We start from the raw sequence: 23,424 nt of genomic DNA, 5'->3' as shown, positions 1-23,424 counted from the left end.
CCAAGTATGGACCAAATCGGATACTCCCTTCGAGAGTTATTGACAGACAGACGTACGGACATCGACAGATCGACTCCAAATGTCCTAAAACGGATTAGGTCCAAAGAGACCTAGGGTCTAAAACCGTTATTTCGATGAAGCGTTTTGGCCGCATCAAATGATAAATACTCTCTCTAGTCATATGGCACAGGGTATCGAGGTTTATATTTTTAGACCTCGTATTTTTATCTGCAATATTGCCGAAGACACTACATACCTAAAATGCATGGAATTCGTGTAATCTTAGTCCGAATATACCCAAAAGTATTGAAGAAGGGAGAACTTACCACCTCCCCCCCCTACTTAAATTAGAACGCCGATACATCCGTCTTCTTCTTTTAGTTCTTCTTTCATAATCTGCTAAAAAAACCTAAAATGCATGCATTCCGAAAATCTTCATCCGAAAATTTCGAAAAGTGTTGAATAGGGGGGAATTTGCCCAACAATTTAGATTACTTTGCGTTGTAAATTTTGAAAACGCCGATGCACGTGTCTTCTTTTTTAGCTCTTCTTTCATAATCTGCTGGATTTTCCCCGTAATTATTTTTGGTGTTACACTGTTTTATGACTGGAAATGGCGTTTTATTTCTTCAAGTCTTATGTTCAAATTGGTTCATACACATATAGATGCAGATCCCATATAAACAAATGTGTTCCCAGGGATCCGGTCCCCCAATTTTAAAAAGTTTTAGGCATTTTTTTTCACATTTTATATAAAGAAATCCCATTTTGCCATCCATTCATTAAAGGATCCACTGGCACTTGTCATAATTTGATCTAAATTGATAACTGGCCCAAATTGAACAATATTTCACAATGATGTTATAATGGATGTGGCCTGTAATTAAACTCCCCTCAATTGGTTGTAGAGCCATAATTATTTAGCATGTTAAATATTCCGATTATATCGATAATCGTTCGACATGGAGCTTAGCCAAGTTTAGACGGATAATGGCATTCCATTGTAACTATGGATGGGCAGTTATTGACGTTGTCGCCTTTAATGGTAATTAGAACAACAAGACCAGAAACCAACAACAACGACATTTACTCGAATTCTGATTATAAAATGGAAGTTTCTTGTTATTCTCAACTGATAATATTTTCCCCGATATCCGATAGTAATTAGTCACGCTATATTTACCTTTGCAACGAATAAAATACAAACATCGTTAGTTACGAGCCAAATAAAAACCACACACATACACACACACACACACACATTCGCCATGTTGTTCATATTTATGTAAAATTGGAGTTTTTATTTATTTTATTTTTTTCGGAGGCCATTTAACGATATTTACCCCACCGCCACCACCTCCCGCACACGAAGCACTTATTTCACTTGTAGTTTTGTGCCAATGATAATCAGACATGCCATGAACTCTCCTCCACAAAATAAAAAAAAAGAACACGAGAAAAACGAAACATGAATATGTTCCAATTTGAATAATCCCTTAAATCATATTAAATATGGACGAACCACGAACCAACCGACAGACTTCCAAGTGACTGACTGGTTAATCATGTTTTTGTTTTTTGTTCTGTTTGTTGTGGTGGTCGCCTATACTCGATGATAAATGGCCAAAGCTATTACATGACGTGACGTGATGCGATGCGAGTTGAACTGAAGTGAGGTAACATGACATGGCTTATTCATTAGGAACGAAGCGAAAATTGTGCTCAATGTTTACACGAAATTATGACAGAAATTTAAAACTAATTAGCCAATGGATACATGTTTATAATTTAGAATAGGTAAACCTTTTATGTAAGGAGCTTATTCTGCTGAGTTGATTTAAAGATGGGTAGTATTTTTTGAAAAAGGTTAATTTTTAAACTCCTCCACCATACGAAGTATGGAGGGTCATTCCGTTTCTAATTTAGACCTTACAAAGTATTGTATGTAAATATATATGAACAGCCTTAAAATCGATTCAAAGACGATTAAGCCCTGTATTATGCCAGTCTGTTGTAATCACGCCAGAGTCAAAACGAATTGAAATGGAAAGTTTACATATTGGACAGATCAGTCTTTTGTCTACTCATCGGTCCACTCCCATCGGTTCACGATATCGTATAGCCCCCCTATATAACGGTACCCCCGATATTCTGTATTTTTATATATTAATTGTAATTTTATCCCGATTATTTAAAATTTATCATTTGGGGTTTCTAATAAATAAACATTCTATAATTTTAGTACGTCACCTATTAAGATATAAATCCAAAAAATATCGCAATCTTCGTAGGACCTATGTGTGCTATCTAATATGAAGAAATACAAATAATTGGATAACAAAATATGTTCAGATTTTTAGTATTTGTTGAACTTATTCTCTTCAAAAGCGTGAGTAAAACATTCAAAGTTCCGAAAATAAAACGATAAGTTGCATAAGGGCTATATTTGAACTTCTGGGGCTATATTCTAGGTGTATGAAATATGAAAAGAATATAAAAGTGCTGTGATATTATTTTTTTTTTTTAAAGATCAAGGCTCTTCTCGATCCAAATATTATATCCTCCACCATAGTATATTAAGTTTGTCGTTTCATTTTAATACCTCGAAATATACATTTTAGAGCCCACAAAGCATATATATGTTTTTGATCAGCCTCTCCGTCTGTGAAAATCATTCTAGATGTGTTTTTGGGCTGTAGGACCTTTGGTATTAAAAATGGGCTATACAAGTCCACGTTAGTTAGTTAGTTTAGTTACAAACCCGAATTAGCTGTAAATTGGCAGTTTGTGTTCCCAGTATGTAGAAAACATCCTTACATAGAACTGTTCACATAGATCCAAGTGTTTGGTATAACTCCCATACACCTGTACCTCCAAATGTTCGATATTTTTATGATTTGTTTCCCACTTTTACCGGAATTGTTCCAAATATGGAAGAATATCTAAAAATTAAAAAAATCGATATGCCATTTTGAACCTTTGTTGAAATGGTTATTTACGAACTCGAAGTCAGTTTCGTGAAAGTATTACGGCGTACTAGGTTTGGAACAAATCGGGTACTCTTTTCGGTAATTATTATGCAAACCAACCGGCCATACAAACATACGGACGGACATGGTGAGATCGGCATCAAATGAAACGGGTTTCTTCCAAAGAGACGTAGGATCTAAATCCGTTTTTTCGATAAGGCACATTTTGGCCATAAAGCTGAGTTTATAGAAACGCACATGCCTGGGTTCCCATTGAAAACCTAATTTCACCGATGTTTTTGCCTTCAAATAAAATTGATCTATATATATAGTCTAACCCGTTAAAACTCGATTTTCGATTTGACTTTTCAAAACAATGTCGACTAAAATCGATTTCGATTTTATAATGTGTAGTTTTGCCAAAACAGATTTTAAGATCTATTGTTTGACTTTTTGTTGACTTTATTTAAAAATAGCAGATTGAAACTAGAGGCACATTAATCGTGGCATATTATTTGACTCGTATGAAAATGAAATGTGGACCCTAGATCTATGATTCAACATTGAAAATCTACATTTCCATTTTTCAACACCAAACGTCGATTAATCGGCCTTGGAACTAACGATATATGTATTTTTCTTCTTTTGTATAATTTAAATTTTAGGTCTATCTGGTTACTCAGATTTATACAATTTTTTGATAATTGTTACCCGAAGTTAACACAAAAGATCTGCAAAAGAGAGCTATTCCAGAGAAATGTTCTCAGAGTTTTTCAAATAAATGAGGTCATTTAATTTGAATATAATTTAATTTGAAAATCGTATTTTTTTAGAAAAAAATTGAAATTTTAAATCTTCTTTATTTTTCTAATTTTCTCCTCTTATTTTTAATTGTTTTCTTTTTATGACAGAACAATTTCTTTGATTTTGCTGTCGGTTCACTGATTTCTTTCAGAAGGAAGACATATTTTGTCACATTTTATCTTGACAGATTTGTCATTGAATATCAAAAATTTGTGGTGGTGGTACCCTTTCGAATAATTGAATTATTTGGCCTATTTCTAAGAAGTTGTGGTTGCCAAAAAAAATTATTGCAACTACTTTATTTGAAAATAAGTATTGTAGCAAGGACTTATCATATGAAAATATTATTTAAATTTTTATACCCTACAACACTATTTGTTGGGGGTATTATAAGTTTGATTGGGCCAGAATTTATGTAACACCTCGAAATATTGGTTTCCCATATAGGAAAGTATATATGGATCTTCCTAGCTCGCCGAGCTGAGTCGATCTAGCTATGTATGTCCGTCCGTCCGTCTGTCCATGTTAATTTGTAATCACTCTACAGGTCGCAATTATGGCCCGATCTTCACGAAATTTAAAATGTAGGTGGGGTTAATGTCAGAATAGAACCCTATTTCTTTTGGAGATGATCGCCAAATGTTTAGGGGTTGAAATGGACCAAATACTGAAAAAATGTCTGATTTTGCAGTAGCTATACAGGTCGCAATTATAGACCAATCGACGCGGAATTTCGCATGTAGCTAGAGTTTAGGGCGGGGAAGCAGCCTACCAATTTGGGTGGTCATAATATTTAGCGGGTAAAATAGACCATATCTTTTGGGTTGAAAAAATTCAAAATTTTTCATTAAACCGCGAATACTTTAAATCCCGGCGAAATCACAAAGCCATGACAAGGTTACTTCTGATCTTTACATTGATGTTAAGATCCAACAAATCGAATATATAGCAAAATATTTGCGATATATATGTCTATCAAAGAAGATATGCTTGAAAGATCTCATATATGTCGAGAACGGCTGAACTGATTTCGACAGGTCTCATTAATTCAGAATGGCCTCTTGGCAGGAAAGAAAAAACGTTTAAAAAATCGCATAAAAATATCTCTCTAAAGATGAAAATATTGATTTTGTAATATTTTCTCATATTTTTTCAATTTTTTCATATTTTTGGCATATTTCCATTTTGAATTAAACATTTGGTAATATTTCTACAGCTAACAAAACTAAGTAGTTAGGATATCAGGATATCATATACAGATCGCATTTATAGCCCGATCCTTACGAAATTTTGCATGGAGATAAGATGAGGGTCAGAATAGAAGCCTACTCTTTTTGGAGATGATCGCCCTATATTTAGGGGTTGAAATGGACCAAAAAACTGCAAAATTGTCAGCAGGTCGTAATTATCGCCCGATCCTCACCCACATTTGAATGGGGATTACCGGACATTGCAAAAGCTAAGCAGTTTTGGATGGCCATCCAAAAATATTCAATGTGTGAAGGAGTTTGCCAACTTTTGTAGACAAAATACGAAAATGTCCATTCCAGTAACTTTTTGGAGAATTCACAAATACAGGAAAGACGCACTTCTGACTATTTCATTAACGCTGATTTCGTTGAAGAATATGGTCAAATGTCTGTATCTCATATAGATGCGTTTCAGTCAAAAACCAATAATAAATGTTAATCTTTTGCCACTTCTGAGAGATTATAGGTCTTTGGGAAATATTGGTTCCAGATCTAGGAAGACCATTTCAGTGCAACATCTACCAATAAATTGGAAATGAGCAAATTAGTTAAAGTTGCTATTATTCGAAAATTAGAGAACGAAACCTGATGGTTTTCTTTTATTATTTGTCACAATATGTTGTGGAATTCTTTCGAGTATCTCGCCTATATAATCGTTTATTGTAGTGTTGTAGGGTATTTAACGGTCGGTCCCGCTCGACTGTAGCCTTTGCTTACTTGTATATTCTACTTTTGATAATGCATTTACCAATAATAATTAGTTTTTTTTACTGTCCAGTTTATTTAAGAACTTGTTCAACAGAACAAACTACATTTGTCCAATACACACAGCGAACTGTCTCCCCATGGACATGCATTCCTATAATGCCTTTTTTTGTCAAAATCTCAAATACCCACCAAACACGAATGAAATGGACTTTTCAAATTTAATTATGTTGAATTGCATGGTGGCGGCGGTTTGCAGTACCGGTGTTGTTGTTTTTGTTATCTCGTTACTGAATTATCGTTCATAATGCTTGCTTTTAGCCATAACATTATGGGTCAAATTTCGAAAAACTTAATAATATGTTTTTACCTACTGTAAATGAGCTCAAAAAACTAGCTGAGCAGATAGGAAAATGGCACGCAAAACTAGCTAAAAATCAAACAACGGAAAGCATTTGTGTTTTGGTTAGGAGTAATGAGAGGAGAAGGAGAATGGAAAACAATTGAGGAGATTGGGACAGTGGGATTTATGAAAAAAAAAAAAAAAACTGAAACTTAGGTATTCCATGCCTCATCCCCTGGCAACCATTGCCATCGTTCTCCACTAAAAAACAAACGCTGTTTTTATAAAAACGACAATAGTGAGATTAAGCCTAACTATTTTGAAACAACAAAATACTACGGTATCCCGAACAATCATGTCAACATTGCTCTATTAACATGATTGTATTAAAAACGTATCACGTAGAGCGCCAAAATTTAGCAGAGCTATTTGTATTGTGTCTAGGATGTGTATAGTGGTCCACGTTCTGGTATAGTCCCCATATAACGGTACCTCCCGATATTCGGTATTTTGATGATTTTTGCCACATTTTTTCACGGATTTGTCTAAAAATTGGTATTTGTAGTCATAATGGGTTCTAGCTCCGTTGGCGAAACATTGTATGTATAGGTCCATGATTTGATATAGCCCCCATATAACGGTACCTCCCGATATTCGGTATTTTGATGGTCTTTGCCACATTTCTTCTAATGTTTCCTTTATCCTATGGTGGAAGGTATTAAAAGTTTGGCCCGGCCGAACTTAATGTTTTTTACTTGTTTTTTTATTTATTTTATTATATTTACCAGTTACCAGAAGGGTTTGACAGCTATATAACATCTTCAGACAGATCTTGTGTTAGGAAAAATGTTTGTATGTGAGAAATTCGAGGAGATGGATGGATCGATTTGGATGCTTATTTCGCTTTCTTAGAGCGTTTTGTTTGTCAAAATCTTGAACCATATGTAGGAGAGGTACCAGAGAAATTGTCCGATCTGTACCATCTTTATAACAGATCTTGTGTTAATGGAAATATTGAGATGTACCAAGTCTGAATGGACTCGGATGTGAATTTCGTGTTTTATGAGCTTCATGGAAACTCAAAATTTTGACACTTTGTGGTGGAGATACTTGATGGAGTGGACCGATATATCCCATCTTTACGGCAGATCTTGCGTTAGAATAAATAATGGGATGTGTGAAATATGAATAGAACCAGATGCTTATTTCGAATTTTATGATCGTTTTAGTTATTCAAAACGTTGTAGGGAGGTACCAGAAGGTATGGTCCGATCTTTATAACAGGTCTTGTATTGATGGAAATATTGAGATGTGCCAAGTCTGAATGGAATCGAATGTTAATTTAGTGTTTTATGAGCTTCATAGATATTCAAAATGTTGAAGCTTTTGCGGGGGGAGTTATAACAAGAAGTGGACCGCTATATTCTATCTTCACACCAGACCTTGGGTTAATAAAAATATTGTTATGTGTAAAATTGTAAGTCTATCGGACTCGTATATCACCTTTTATATAAGAGTTAACATTATTCGAAATGTTGATCCTTTGTGGGGAAGTTACTGGATGGAGTGGACCGATATTGTCCACTTTCGCACCTAGCCTTCCTCTGATGCAAATATTAGAATAGACAAAGTTGGAGCAAAATCGGAATATCCTTTCTCTTCCTGCGTAGTAAAATATTTTCTTTAAAAATGTTGACATTTTGTGGGGAAGGTACCAGAAGCAGTGAACCGATATTGCCCATCTCCGAACTCGATCTAAGTTTGATAATGATATTACGATGTACCAAGTTTGGATCAGCGAAAACTGCCTTCGAAAGTTATCGTGCGCACCAGCCAGTCAGACAGACGGACCGACGGACGGACATCGTTAGATCGACTCCAAATGTCCCGAAACGGATTTTGTTCAAAGAGACATAGTGTCTAAAACCGTTATTTCGATAAGGCACGTTTTGGCCGCATCAAATGATATATAACCTATATAGCCATATGGCTGAGGGTATAACTATTCATATAAGTGATGGTATAATGGAAAAATACGATCTTCTCTGAAGTCCAGAAACCCAAAATACTCTCGTACCAAAACGAATAATTTCCCTGCTGCACTGTTTTTCAAAGCATTCCAAACTATGGCATTGCATGTGAGCTTATTTGGTGATTACTGGGAGGCCTTATCCACTCATATACTCTTGTCTGTACAGTCGTCGTAGCCGAACTAATTGGGTCTATTTAACAGAAAAACACCAACAAAAGAGACTCCAGTTGTTCAAAAAGAGATTTCCAGGCGATACCATGGCAATGCCATATTCTAAACGATTGACAGACTTATTGTGAGCGAGTGAATGAGTATGTCTGCCAAAACGATTTCCATTTGTCTGCCGTACTTTTTTGCAGATTTAATTTCACCTTTTTTCCAGTCACAAAAGCGAATAAATCTAAAAGCAGCTAATTCAGATAAAACAACTAACTACTCTCCATTTGTGTGGATGGATGGTTGGCTGGTTGGTTGGTTGGTAGACTGAGTGGATGAATGAAAATTTCCCCCTTTCCCCGCAATCGAAGAGATGTACAAAGTTTGTCTGTTGTTTTTATATTTCAACGTAATTAAATTGTAATTAGGGATGCATCCGCATTTTTTGTTTAGTTTTTTTTTTTTTGCTTGTTTCATTCCATTTGTATGGCTCGGCTAACACTTGTAGGGCCCCCTATCTAGATTTCCATCTGTGCCAGTGGTGTTTTCAAGTCAATCTCTTTCTGTTATTAGTTGTGACTTTATTTATCTGCTATTTGTTCGTTCGTTTGCTCATTCGTTCGCTCGCTCATTCATTCATTCACCTGTATTTGGGTTTTCCATTTCCCCAAGTGAGAAATGCGACTGTGTTGTAAATTTTGTTGATACGACGAGACGAAAACAACTTTTATAACGTTTAATTAGGTTTAAATAGCTGGCGAATTGTAGACTAACCGCCAAGCGACATGGTGGAAAAAAAAAACGAAAAACAAAAGAAACCGCCATTTCGAGTGCAAAAAAATGAAAAGAAAAAAAAAATGAAAAATGTGTTACCATTTTTAATGTTGAGACGAAATTTATGTTTTCTGTAAGATTTCGTGCACAGAAAAAGCGTTTAAATCTTTGCAGATTATGATTCTGTTACTTTTTTCTTGGGTTTATCATAACTGTGTTCATAGGCCTATGAGTTTAAATTGTCATTAACAATGGAAAGGTTAATGGCTTGCTATGGCAAGCGATTGTGGGTCATCTAAGAAGACACTTTTACAGATCTATTTGTTATTCTTAAAAAAATCAAAAAGAAATGTTCTGCAGTAACGATTTTCTAATTTTGAATAATTTGATAAGTTACAAAAATAACACTGGAAGTATGAAATTCAATCCTAAAAAGTCGAAAACAAATTCACCACGCTTTGAGCCCAGAGCTCTTTAAAATTATGCTTAAGTATTCATAGCAACAGCCATAAAATCGGCTAATTGCAATCACCAAGTCAACATATCAAGCCACTGGTCTTTAGTGACCATCGATTCTTAATTCAAACAATCAAACCAAATTAAAAAAGCAGAAAATATATTTGTTTTTTACGATTTCAAAACAAAATGCCAACATCTGTCCACAAACAATTTCAATTAGAGAATTTTTTTAAAAATCAAATGAATATTCAAAAAATCACAATCAGTTTTCGACTTTTCAACAATTCTATCTTCACTAATTGGGTTCTATTTAAATCAATACGACAGCAAAGAAGAATTTGCTAAAATCGTAAAAATATATTTATTTTTGTTTATTCCGGCAAATTGCCGTTAATGACAACGACTTCGTAGAAACGCAGAAATCAATTGCTAATTAGTTGACATATTTATTAATATCATCCAGCTTGCGAATGCAAATTATGTGGCGTCCATATGCTTGTTTTTAGGTTTTGTCATTAATTTGAAGAAATCAAAATTGAAATGCTTCATATTAAAACAAGTAAAGCAGCTGTAAGTTCGGCCGGGCCGGACTTTGAATACCCTCCATCATTTGGAACGAATTTGGCACTTCTCAAAAACAATAAAATCCGTTAAAAATTCGGGTAAAATCTTAAAAATACCGGATGTAGCTGTTATATTAGGGTCAATACGACGACATGCACCTGCATAGGTAACTTTTGTCATAAGCTATTGCAATATTCAAATGCTAAAAAAAATCAATGGATAATGTAGCTAAAATCATAAAAATACCGAATATCGGGAGGTACCGTTGTATGGGGGCAATACGAAGCCGTGGACCTGCACAGACAATTCTCTGTCATAGACTGTAGTATCCATTACGAACTTCAAATACCAAATTAGAAACAATTCCGGTGAATAATGTCGCTAAAATCAGCAAAATACCGAATATCGGGAGGTACCGTTATATGGGGGTATACCAAAACGTGGACCTACATGGTCCATTTTCAATACCAAAAGTCCTGCAGACATAATATACATTTGGGTAAAACTTTATCAATCGACTTCAATTCGTTTGGAAGCAAGAGTGTTTTCCACAGACACCGCTAAATTGATATAGAATTTTATGCTGATCAAGGATATATATACTTTGTGGGGTCTAAAATATATATTTCGAGGTGTTACAAACGGAATGACAAACTTAATATAATAATAATATAATATGGTGGAGGGTATAAAAATTATGTTTTTATCGAAGACAGTACTGTCTGTCTGTTTTTAAACCTTAGTCATATGGGGATATAAATACGGCCAAAACGTGTCCCATCGAAATAATGGGTTTAGACCCTAGGTTTCATTGGACCAAATCGCTTTCAAGACCCTTGGAGTCGATCTAGATCTGCACAAAAAGGAGAAATGATAATCCAATTTTTCTCCAACTTTGCAAGTCCTAGTATTTGCATCAGTGCTAGGTCAGGTGCGAAAATGGACAATATAGGCCTACTCCATCAAGTAACTCCCACACAAAGGGTCTAAGTTTTCAATAACCAAAACGATTATAATATTCATATTTCACACATCTCATTATATCAACCAAAACAAGATCGGCTAATCCTTCTGGTACCTTAAAAAAAAAAATTATAGAAAATGGGATTTCCTCAGGAATACATTATTTAAAAAATTGGTAATTTCGGTCTACATTTTGGACTACGACCCCGTCCATTTAGTATTATATTCCGATTTTCAAGGGCTTTTAAGGTTTTAGCCAAATTTTCCAACTAATTTTTGAAAATTTGAGTATTTTCAGTTCTTTTTATATAAATACGCTGCCTCCATTATCAATATAGGTTAACGTCTTGATACAGTACTTATAGAAAGGTACTCCTGATTTTAGTTATTACTAGGTTAATGTATTCTATCGAGAGGTTTTTACCCTCAAAGACACCAAAATATAAATTTAAGATCGATCGATTAGAAAATACGGTCGAGCCCCCTATAACTAATATAACTAATATAAGGCCCTGTTTCTTTTGTTCATTTAGAGAAAACTTATTCTGAAACATTTTCCACTATTTAATATGTGTCCTTTAATTAAATTCCACTTTCAGATGTCAAATCGACCCCCCCCCATCCAAATCACCATTACGATTTTCCCATGATGCCAATCTCTCCGAGCGCATAACTACAATTTCATGTTATTAACAATAAGTGGTGGTGATGGTGGTGGCCAGTAATGATTTCCTTTTCCCACTACGTTGGCGATCGAAAGCGCCTCATTTGAAATGAGGTGTGCTCTCTATCCACTGAAACACCTAAAGTTTTTTATATCGCCGCAGTGTATTGTTCACATCGACAGATCATTCAGTCAGTCAGTCATTCATCCATTCATTTGCAGCAAAAGCAACCAACGAACATGCAACTATAACTTATGGACATTGGAGTAACCACAACAAAAACAGCAACAACATCAACAACAACACCAGTCCACGACCATCGCTCATAATGAGAATAATCGCAATAAAAGTGAATAAGTCTAATTTGCAACTTGTTTTGTGGTTAATTAACAATTGATCAAAGAGCAAATGCCGCCATCGGACGGAACTGACCAAGCGAAAATGTTTATCATAAGGTAGGCAAGCTACCAAGCAGCATTAATGTAAGTAAATAATATTGTGTATACACACACATGTAGTTATTTGTGTTTTTGGTATCCTTTATTGTTGCAATGAATGGGACTCCATGAATGAATGAAATAATGGACATGGATAAATGTCACAAAACAATGCCTGTCCGCAACTTAAATGGTAGCCAAATTGCCTTAAAATATTTTATTAAAAGTATCAAATATTTGCAAAACCAAGGTATTCCATGGTCAAAAGTCACTGCATAAAACCTTCATCATAATCTGAAATTGAAATGTGAGTAATACTGTTTGTAGATAAAATTGGTTGACATATTTAAGTGAAGGTAGGCGTACAGGTATCAATTGCTTGCTTTTTTCACATTATTTGTCAATTTTGCATTAAAAGATTATTTTTGGGATGGTTTCGAACTGCATTTCTGGTATCGATATGTGAAAAATATATCGGTTTTGTCATTCCGTTAACAATACCACCAAACAGAGACGTACACAGAAATACCTAACGAAACAATTTCAGGGGTCCTACAAACACAAAGACTAAATAGTCCATCTTAGAACTGCCACTGCCTACCGAAAAAAAATTAATTACAGATAAAAACTCGGTAGATAAAACTATGCGTCAAAATTCATTTTATAAACCCTCCAACATAATATGGAGGGTATATTACGTTTGTGATTTCGTTTGTAACGCCTCAAAATATATATTTTAAACCCCACCAGAATAAATACATTCTTGATCAACATAAAATTCTATGTCGATTTTAGAACGACCGTCCGTCCCTTTGTCTATCCGTGGAAATCACCTTAAGTTCCGAAAAAAATGAATTAGCTTGATAAAATTTTACTCAAATGTGTGTTTGGTACGCTGACTTTTGACATTGAAAATGGGTTATATAGGTTTAGGTATGGTCCCCATATAACGGTACCTCCCCATATTCGGTATTTTATGATTTTGGCCACATTATTCATCGGAATTCTTTCAAATTTCGTATTTAAAGTTCCTTATGGGTACTGCAATCTATGAAAGAAAATTGTCGATGCAGGCCCAATATCGGTACCTCCCTATATTTGATATTTTGACGATTTTAGCGTCATTGCTCACTCCCACGTCTTCGTATATCCCACATATAACGGTACATTCCGATATTCGGTATTTTGGTGATTTCAGCGGTATTATTCTCCAGTGTTATTTCAACCTTTGTATTTGAAGTTTCTAATGTGTACTACAGCCTATGACAGAAAATCGCATATTCAGGTCCATGTCATCGTATGGACCCCAAAATTATGGTAACTCCCTATATTCGGTATTTTTAAGATTTTAACTGAAATTTTGAATAAATTCATTTTTTTTATTTATTTATTTATTTTATTTTTTTGTTTTGTTTTGTTTTGAACAAATGGTGAAGGGTACCACTCGTGGTGTCTACGGGTGGGATGAAAAACCAGCAACCATTTTGGTGAGAAAGCATTTTGGTGAGAATTTTCCAGAAAAAAAGTTATGTGATTTCTTTATATTTGGCTGAAAAACTACAAGTGACTATCATTAGAGCACTCCAGCATTTAAATGTGAATATATTAAGGAACGTCAAGGAATTTGCGGAAGAAAACAGCAACATCAACAGTAATGGTTCGAAAAGTAAAGAAGCGACTTGATCGAAACCCACGTCGCAGTAGCCGGAAAATCGCTCGTGAGCTGAAGATATCGCACTATTCCATTCGGAAAATATTGAAAAATGAGCTCGGGGTAAAGCCATTGAAATTCCAAAAAGTGCAAGAACTTACAACGCAACAGAACGAAAATAGACTCAAAAGAGCTCAAATAAAAAATAATAAAAATATTCTGGAGAGTGTAATAAAGCCTTGGGTACGCAAACATTCCAACAGGACTCAGCACTATCGCACTCATCATGGCTTTTGACTTTGTTGCAGTTTTTTATCTCACCTATAGAATGGAGAGATGTAGATTCTTCTATCCGAAGAACAAGAAAAAAAAAATAAAAAATATATAAAGCCTTGAATATTCGAAAATCTTGATTAAAAAGGTTCGTCAAACTGAACAAATTGTGTATTTTGATTTTTGAAAACGCGAACTGTTGCAACAAATCTAAAATTTTAATGTGGACTTTTCGCTGACAAAGTAGGTGGCCTTGTTAGGATTTTATATTGAACTTTGGATTGATTTAAAAATCATTGAATTAACAAATGAGACATTTCCGTGAACCTTTTAGTATAGCTATGACATAGTCTTTGCACCGATTACCGATTTTTGAAGTCCTGGTCGCATTTTCTAACCATAGTGAATATCAAGGAGTAGAAAATCTCTTGGCAACAATTCTAAAGATTCTTATCACATATAAGGACATTTTTTCCGCTAGGATATATATCGAAGATCAAAAAATATCGTCCATTTTTCGGGAAAGCATTAACAATGCACTAATTATTGGGTATAAACATCAAAACATAACTCAAGATATTTTTAATCTTCTGTTTTGATGGTACTCAATTGTGAATATGTATCTGTACATTCCAATTATTTTACCCTCCACCATACTACGGAGGGTATATTAACTTTGTCAATCTGTTTGTAACTCCTCGAAATACTCATGTCAGACCCAACAAATTATATATATTCTTGATCAGCGTAAAATTCTAAGTCGATTTAGCCATGTCCGTCTGTCTGTCTGTTGTAATCACGCTATCTTTCGAACGAATTGAGATAGAAGGCTAAATTGTATTTTTCCAGTAGGCAGGTTACATTTGTAAATGGGTCATGTAGGTCCACGTTTTCATATAGCCCCCATATAATTACCTCCCGATATTCGGTATTTTGTTCATTTTAGCGACATTATTCACCGGAATTGTTTCAACTTTGGTATTTGAAGTTCGAAATGGATACTACAGCCTATGACAGAAAATTATTTGTGAAGGTCCACGTCTTCGTATAGCCCCCATACAAGGGTACCTCCCGATATTCGGTATTTTGATGATTTTAGCGACATTATTCATCGGAATTGTTTCAAATTTGGTATTTGAAGTTCGAAATGGAAACTACAGTCTGTGACAGAAAAACGTATAGGCCCTGTAGGAATCGGCATTTGATTTTGCGTCAATAAATTTTTAGTAGAAGGCAAAGTCGAATAGCTAGAAATTGACATTTGTATATCTTCGACTACCTCCTAGTCTCAATAAGCCACACTGCATTTCATAACAGAGACTATAAAGAAATAAGAGAGACTATAAAGAAATGCAACCACATCGCTCCTCACCTTCATTTTTTTTAGTTTTTTTGGAAGGCATTAACCCATTTCGTTCCAAGATTTAATTTTTATTTTTGTTTTTGAAAAAAAAAAAATGTTTAGGGTAATGTTTCGATTTTTCATTTTTGCAGAAACCAGTGTTCGAAATTTTGTAGTCAAGTTTATGTAAAGTCAAACTTGTGCATGTAAATCATGCTTTTTTAATTTAGAGTCACGGTTACATATATTGGCAATAATTTTACATCATTACTTTCTCCATTTATAATTTTTTTTTTGTAATTTTTTCAAATTATTTTTAAAAGTTTTAATTGAAAAAGTATACAAATATATGGGTTCCACAAATGCACCCCTACATTCGATGAAGAGGGGAGTATTTTAAAGTGGGTTGGGGGCTAATAACTGACAGATGACTCTTACTACCTACACATGTTACCCTTTTCGTATATAAACATTTTTTAATAAAAGGTGATTTTACTGTTCGGAAAATCGAAGAGAGGAGCGAAATGGGTTAATTTGTTTAGTATGCTCCTTTTTTTGAGAAACTCAATTTTGCATGAGTGACAATTGAACATCGTTTCCCCTTCAAACTTTTACAAAGAATGATCCAAACTTCAACTTTCTCGCAAAAGAAATTCCATGGAGAATTCAAAAGTCGTAGAGATTCAGTTCTTTTGCTTTGAATAATTTAGCGAAATCCAGTAGCAATTTCAAAATCATCTTCTACTTGTCTTTATGAAATGATGCGGTTGCAGTGGTCATGCCTGACTACTGCAGTCGTTGATCAAACTGATGTCTTTTTTAATGCCGCACACGTTCGCTTTACTCATTATGGGGCATTAACATAAACTGCAAAACAACAACCACTCCAGCCAAAGCAATTCAATTTCAAATCAATTTTCATTTTTACCCCCTTTTTTTGGTTGCTCTGCTGCAACACTGGAACCTTGAAGTATGCCTCGTTGCTACTGTTGTACACATAGCGGCGTTTCCAACCGATTTACACGTACGTGCAGCCGACAAATTCAATTTATCCAGAATATGCAGTGATTCGCTGGCAATCAATAGCCGCATAATCACAAATGAAATAAGCGCAGAATAGCTTGCACCATCGAAATGACGAAAAAGAAGAAGAAGAAGAACCGGGCGAAACAGTAGCTAAATAGGTAAAATTATGTGATCGTGGTTGCAACGTCGCAGGGATCAATTGAAAGGTCTCGAAACACAAGCATCGTCAAAACTTAACAAGACAAAGCTCACAAAAGCTCAACTCAACAATCACAATACCGAACGATGCCTCATCTTTGAATTGTTCCTATTGTCGCTGAGTGTCTCAATTCACGCTCACGTCCGTATTGTTGCATGATTATGAAAAGAAACCGTTTCCCTAGTTTTGCATAGCCGTTGTCGGATTTGCGCCGCAGACTGCATTCGTCGTCGCTGTCGTCCGTCACATACTTAGTTCAATTTCTGGGGTGATTATGTCGCAATTCCCGACCAGATGCACGCAGTCAGTCCGTCAGTCATCTGAAATTCATACATTGAGAAATCATTTCGACTGACACACTAAACAAAACGCATTTCGGTACAGTTACAATTTGAAAATAAGTATATTTAGTTCATAAGGAGGTTTGTTGGGCAAAGAGGCATAAAAATTGGGGGAAACGTTTTTTAAAGAGACATTTTCTAATTATCCAGACTCGATTAATATTCGTATGTCTCTTGGCACACAAATAGCCTTAAACATATTCCAAAATATATGAATAGTGTAGGGTATTACTGAAGTCTTCATATATCATCGATTCCGTTAAGAAATCAATTTGTAATATCCACATCACAAAGTGGCGCACATGATATGAATGTCCTCAACACTTTCAGCTCGCGATGGCACGTTGTGAGATGTTATCTGATCGACAAAATGACCCAACTAACACCGACTGCTGCTTCTTCTGTTACGCTTTAAATCGAAACTCATCAAAATATCGAGTTCAATCAATGATTTGTGTGGACTTCTTGTATATTGGCAGTTTTACCGACAAGCAGATTGTGTTCGAAGACCAAAAAAAATAAATGCAAACGACAATAACAACAATGAACACTCGTATCGTATGCCTGCCACATGTTGCCACCATCGAACGCTGATGATTTTGCAATCATTGTCCGAGTGTTCAACCAGATATCTGTTTGCATTGCGGCCAAGACTGGGCCATGATAAATCATTTTAATCTGTAAATATTTATGTCTTGTGAAATTGATTTTTTGGGGAACTCTTAAAAACATTGTTGCAAGAATTGGTTTTTAAATATTTTTCATTCTTTTGAAATGTTGGTTATTTTACTGTTATGTGTCCTTTGCACGACGTGTTGGGTCTTAGGATTTTCTTATCACTAAAATATTTTTTAGACAAAAAAATATTTTTTTCCTGTAAGCTTCACCAAACTTTGCCCAGACCACTAAAAAGAGTCCAACTAAAACTCCCTATACCCTCCACCATTAAATTTGTCATTCCTTTAATATTCCTCGTAGACCCCATAAAGTATATATATTTTTGATCAACATAAAATTCTAAGTCGATTTAAGGATTTTAGTCTAACCGTCTATCTAGAAATCACAATACAGCCCACATTATTTTAGGTAAACATTTGATACAGTAGTTTGTATTGTGTCTAGGATGGAAACTGAGATAAATCGGCCCACGTTTTCCTATAGCTCTCACATAAAGGTATCTTCTGATGTTCGGTATCTTAGCCACAATTTTTCACGAAAATATATTGAATATGAAATTTAGAGTTTGTTGTAATGGGATCCATCTTCTGTGGCATAACATTGTCTAAATAGGTCCACACTTTCATATAGCCCCATATAACGGTACCTTCAGATATCCTATGATTTAGGCCACATTTTATGCTGTCCTATAACTGGTGTCAAAACATTATCCATAATTGTCCACGGTTTCCAATTATACCCGCCGATTTTCGGTATTTTGAGGATGTTTTAAATTTTCTATTAAAGACTCGCTAAGCATAATACCTTACTTTTTTCAATAAAAAAAAGGAAATTACCCAATAATTAAAACCAGTAATGAAAGTCTTGAAGTCGGGCGGGGCCGACTTTATGATACCCTACACCACTTTGCAAATTTAGTAGAGCTCCGCAAAACAATTAAAAATTTTTATGGAATAATTCAATCATACACGTTATGATTATAATTATAATTTGAAGTTCAAAGCACTAAATATGCCGAAGCATTTGCATCTTTTAAATTCGGACTTGTATTGCCCATTTGCTGCACAATTAATTTGAAATCGGATAAATATATATATCCAAATCGGAACCGATCTCGATAAAATTTGGCGTTGTTACGGAGTGCATATTACGGCTGTGGGTAACAAATATAACAAATCGGATGAACAGTATATATGGGAGCTATAGCTATATCTCAACCGATCTTCACCAAATTTGACATATTAGCTTCTAGACTCAATTCTAGACCCTGACTACCTTGTGGTGTAGGGTATAATGAGTACAATTAAGGACCTATATTCCGTTTTTTTTTTTTTTTTTTTTTTTTTTTGAGGTTAATCAATAATTGACAAAATATATAGAGATATGAGTTTTTCTTTCGGATTCATTACAAATATTATGATTTCTTCTTTTTTATTTTTAAGAAAATGTTATGTTGTTTACCCCCACAAACAAACAAAGAGAAATTAGACTGGTGATCGAGGTCTTGTTTTTGAGCAGCGCTAATAAAGTTTATTATTCCTTTGGTAACTCCTCGAAATACTCATAATGTCGGGTCAAGCATTTCAGTCCGTTTGTCTTTCCGTCTGTGCAAATCACACTAGCTTCTGAATTGAATTTTGTGGGGGTTTAGTCATATTTTTAAAACTTTTTTGCGGTTAATCGGTAGTTTGTGTTCCCAGCTGACATAAAACATTCTTGCCAAGAATTGTCCGTATAGGTGCAAGTTGTTACAGGGAGTACACATACATATTTTGATAGGGCCAAAAAGTGTATCATCACAATAAAGGTGTTACATCCTAAGTCTCTTTGAACCAAATCCGTTTCAGGACATTCGGAGTTGATCTAGGGCTTCCGGTCTCTCTGTTTGAATGCCTGGTGTGCCCTTTAATTCTCGAAAGGAGTATGCAATTTGGTTCACACTTGGTACATCGTAATATTATTGTCAAACTTAGACCGAGTTCAAAGATGAGTAATATCGGTCCACTACTTCTGATACCAGAAGGAGAAATCAACATTTTCAAAGAAAATAAACTATAATTTGATTTGGTGCAAATCCCAACATCATATCAGGTGCGAAAACGGACTCTATAGGCCTACTACATCGAGTAGCTTTCCCACAAAGGGTCAAAATTCGGAATAATTATAACTCTTATAAAACGTGAAATAAGATTCCGATTTTCTTAAAATTTTGCACATCTCATTTTCTATATCAACAATAGATTTGGTATGAAGAACGGTGAGAAGTGATCACTCCCTCCAGTACCTTCTGCACCAACATTTAACCAAACGCTTATAAAATGCAAAATATGTTCCCAATTTTTTTTCCAAATTTTACACATTTTAATACTGTTTTGAAAATAGGATATATTGGTCCACTTCTTCTGATACCTCCTCAAAATTTTGAATAATCAAAACGTTCATAAATACATTTTAATACTTCTACTACTAGATCAATTCTTCTGGAGCCTCCCCCACAGCGGATCAAAATTTTGAATATTTATAACTGTTTTAAAATGCGAAATATTAATTCTCCCCATTATTTTTGTAAAATATGACCAGTGGCATATACGTAAAAATTTCGGAGATAATAATTTTTATTTGAAAAATGCCATGGTTGAGTACTTCAGACAAGGGTTGTCATATTCGGTTTTACGAATGATTCTATTTTTTGGCAATTGTTAATACCCTTCAAGCTCTGAAAAGCTAACACTAATGACTAAAATAATGTTAAAATAGTTTGAAAAAGCGAATTAATTTTTCAACGATTTGTCCACCTTTAAGTATAGTACCTCTTAATTCTCGGTACTCTAAATGTTTCAATAAATAAAAATGCTTTTGGTAAAAAAAATAATTTAAAAAATGTTGGAATCTGAAAAGGGCAGGCACCCCGGTTTTTACCCTCAAAAAATTTTCCAGTTGTATGATTTGGATACATTTCGGTACATAACAGAACACACGTCTAAGTCGACTTTTTTGGAGAGCAGATAATGACCATTGACCAGTAATGACCATTATTACGAAACTTTGTTTTGAAAATATTTCTTTCAGTTCTAGATTTTCTTCACAAAATATTTTCTATTTTTTTTTATCAAAATTAGGATTACCCTAATCTAAACAATTATAGAATCCAAATTCGCTTAGTGCCGGACATTATTTGTTCTGTATATCTGTCTTACCTTGATCTTCATCGAAATTCTTGGTGGACAACTGGAATAACGCATCCAATGGAGTGTCGCTTGGAACTTTTGAAGTTTTCTCTGATGCTCCTTTATTACTTCCCTCCGTCGTGGTCTGTGATAAACGTTCTTGGAGTTGAGATTGCCGTTTACCCCTGTCCTCACTGTTATTATCATCATCGTCGGCCTCCTCGTCACTACTCGCCACATTAACTTCAGGTGAACAACAACGACTGCCTCCTGAACTAGAATCCCGAGAACCACCACGTTCCGAACCATCTTCAGAGGGTATAATATTGGGATCTAAACTCATTTGTCGCAGCAATTGAGCCTGGGCATGGAAATGTTCCTGTAGCTGACGCTGATAGTCCCAGGCTAAACGTTGTTCGTAGTGGAGAAGCGCGGGTGGAAAGAAGGGGGCTAGGGATGGTATATGGGTCGAGGTTACATTTGGTGGCAGGCGTGTGGGATCAGTCCATGGAGGTGGTAGGACTTTTGGTAATTCCAACATTATCAGAGAATTTGCAGCAGGCACAACCGGAGCCATAGAAATTGGCAAACCATTGGCAATTACAGGTCCAGATATATTTGGATTTACACTAATTTGTGGTGGAGTTGTTGATTTTCTTTCACCTGATTTGGTGTCTTCTTCTTTTTTACCCAAAATATCAGCTATGGAAAAACTCTTGACGCGCTCATTACTAGATTTACGTCGCTGAGGCAAGGGCGCCACAAATTCCCCATTTTGTGAAGTTTCCAGCGTATTTTTAATTCTCTTCAAACCATTTTGCAGGGAATGAAGTTTGGAGTTACTGCTTAGTATATATGATCGGTGCATGGGTGGTGGACTGGGGGATCCCACAGAAATCTCTGACATGGCGGGACTGCTGGAACGTATCATGGTTGTGGGCGGCAATGGTAACTCTTTCAATAAACCACACATAAAGTTGTACACAGGATAAACACGTTTTAATTTTAAAAAAAATAGATTTTTGAAAATAGATAGCTACATAAATTGTTTCACTTCATTTTGTGTCAATTAACACTTTTAATTAATTGATTTCGAAAAAATCGATTTCATATGGGCGTTTAGTCACTTTGATTGTTTTTGTTTATTGTATTTAGGCGACACATTTACAAAACAACAACACCAACAATGACACATTGATATCACGTGTGTTCGTTTTAACCAGTTTTGCTGGTTGGCATTACAGAATTGCGTCGGCAAAACGTGCGTTTTGTGGCAAAGCAAAAATGGCTCGTGGCGCCCGTGAAACTAACGTGAGAGCAACTGCTGGCAAAAAGGCAAGCCGCAATAACACGGTTCTGTCGAGCACAAAAACAACAACGCCAATAAGAGCACAACGAAAACTGGTTTCTGCTCTGCTCCCATAAAATAAACAAAACAACACCAACAACGAGAAGGATGATGATTGCTGCGGCGTCACACGGCAGAGCAGCGAAAAATAAACTCACCCATACCAACTCAGCCATAATTCACAAGAGTTCAACTCATGCTCTCACTACATTGTTTTCTTTGATGCTCTCCCCATTTTTGATTGGGGTAAACACGGTGTGTTTGATGTATTCATCATATGTTAAACAGAGACAGCTATAGTGTTGTATACACCAAAGATTGCATTGTTGGAAATGCACCAATCACAGGGCATACACGTTACCGTACAAGGGGGAGATATTCTCTCCTTTGTTTGTTTGGTTTTGTTTCAATAAATTTAGCCAAAAATTGCTGTTTTGGTATTTTGTTGATTTCGCTTTGTTGTTGTGTGTTTTATAGCTGTCATCGTAAACGTCATCAATTTTTAGCAATTTGACGTTATGTGTTTTTTCTTTGTTCTTGTTTTTCTTTTCTTTCGTATGAATTGGTATGTGTTACATACAGCGTTCACAGTGGGTCTGAGAGTATAAAAATTATTTGGTGGGCCAGTTTTTAACCTTTTTTTCTATCTGAAAGAGATATGAAAACAAAATGTTATTAGATAGGCTTTTTTGCGGAAAATTATTTAAGGTAATAGACATCCGAAGATTTAGACGTTTCTACACGTGCACTTTGTAAATACAAATTTTACGATTTAACTATGTCCGTGTATGTGGCTATGTGTCTTTTTGTCTGTCTTAACGCTATATTTCGAAAGAATTGTGATATATGGCTAAAATTTTAGACACATGTGTATTTTGTTATTTTTTGTTATTTTCACATATATCCCGTATTTTGACGATTCTATCAGAATGGCTTAACATTTGTAACGGGTGCTAGCTCCGTCACAGGAGCTAGTGTCTACATAAGTACATGTTTTCTTATGGACCTCATGCAACGGGACGTACCGATATTCGGTACTTTAGGACTTTAAGCCACATTTTTAAACGGAATTGTTTTAAAGGGTACAAGGGTACCTCCAAATATTTGTATTTTGGTGATTTTAATCACATTTTAAAACATATTTAACGGTAATTTATAGGACTTATTTCTTCTATTCACTTAGCTAAGAGCCATGTAAATTTTAATTAAGTAAAATAATGATTTGTACCCGAAGTCGGGACCACTTTCCAAATGTCAGCATGACATGTTCTCCCACGA

The 23,424-nt window shown here is 35.2% G+C and overlaps 1 protein-coding gene across 3 annotated transcripts in view; it reads right to left on the bottom strand.

The window, feature by feature from the left end:
* Positions 1–21,821, bottom strand: part of LOC101891051 (homeobox protein Nkx-2.3) — a 97,886-nt gene extending 76,065 nt beyond the window's left edge. For all 3 annotated transcript variants that reach the window (XM_011292972.3, XM_059125479.1, XM_011292973.3), the window contains exon 1: positions 20,829–21,821. In XM_011292972.3, coding sequence (XP_011291274.1) covers positions 20,829–21,771 — 943 coding nt within the window. In that variant the 5' untranslated portion in view covers positions 21,772–21,821. The remainder of the gene's footprint in view (positions 1–20,828) is intronic.
* Between the last annotated feature and the right edge of the window lie 1,603 nt (positions 21,822–23,424).

The sequence above is a fragment of the Musca domestica genome, unplaced genomic scaffold (genome assembly GCF_030504385.1).
Source record: "Musca domestica strain aabys unplaced genomic scaffold, Musca_domestica.polishedcontigs.V.1.1 33, whole genome shotgun sequence".
Taxonomy (NCBI): domain Eukaryota; kingdom Metazoa; phylum Arthropoda; class Insecta; order Diptera; family Muscidae; genus Musca; species Musca domestica.
Note: the sequence above shows the minus strand (reverse complement) of the source record. Positions and strands in the feature narration are given on the sequence as shown.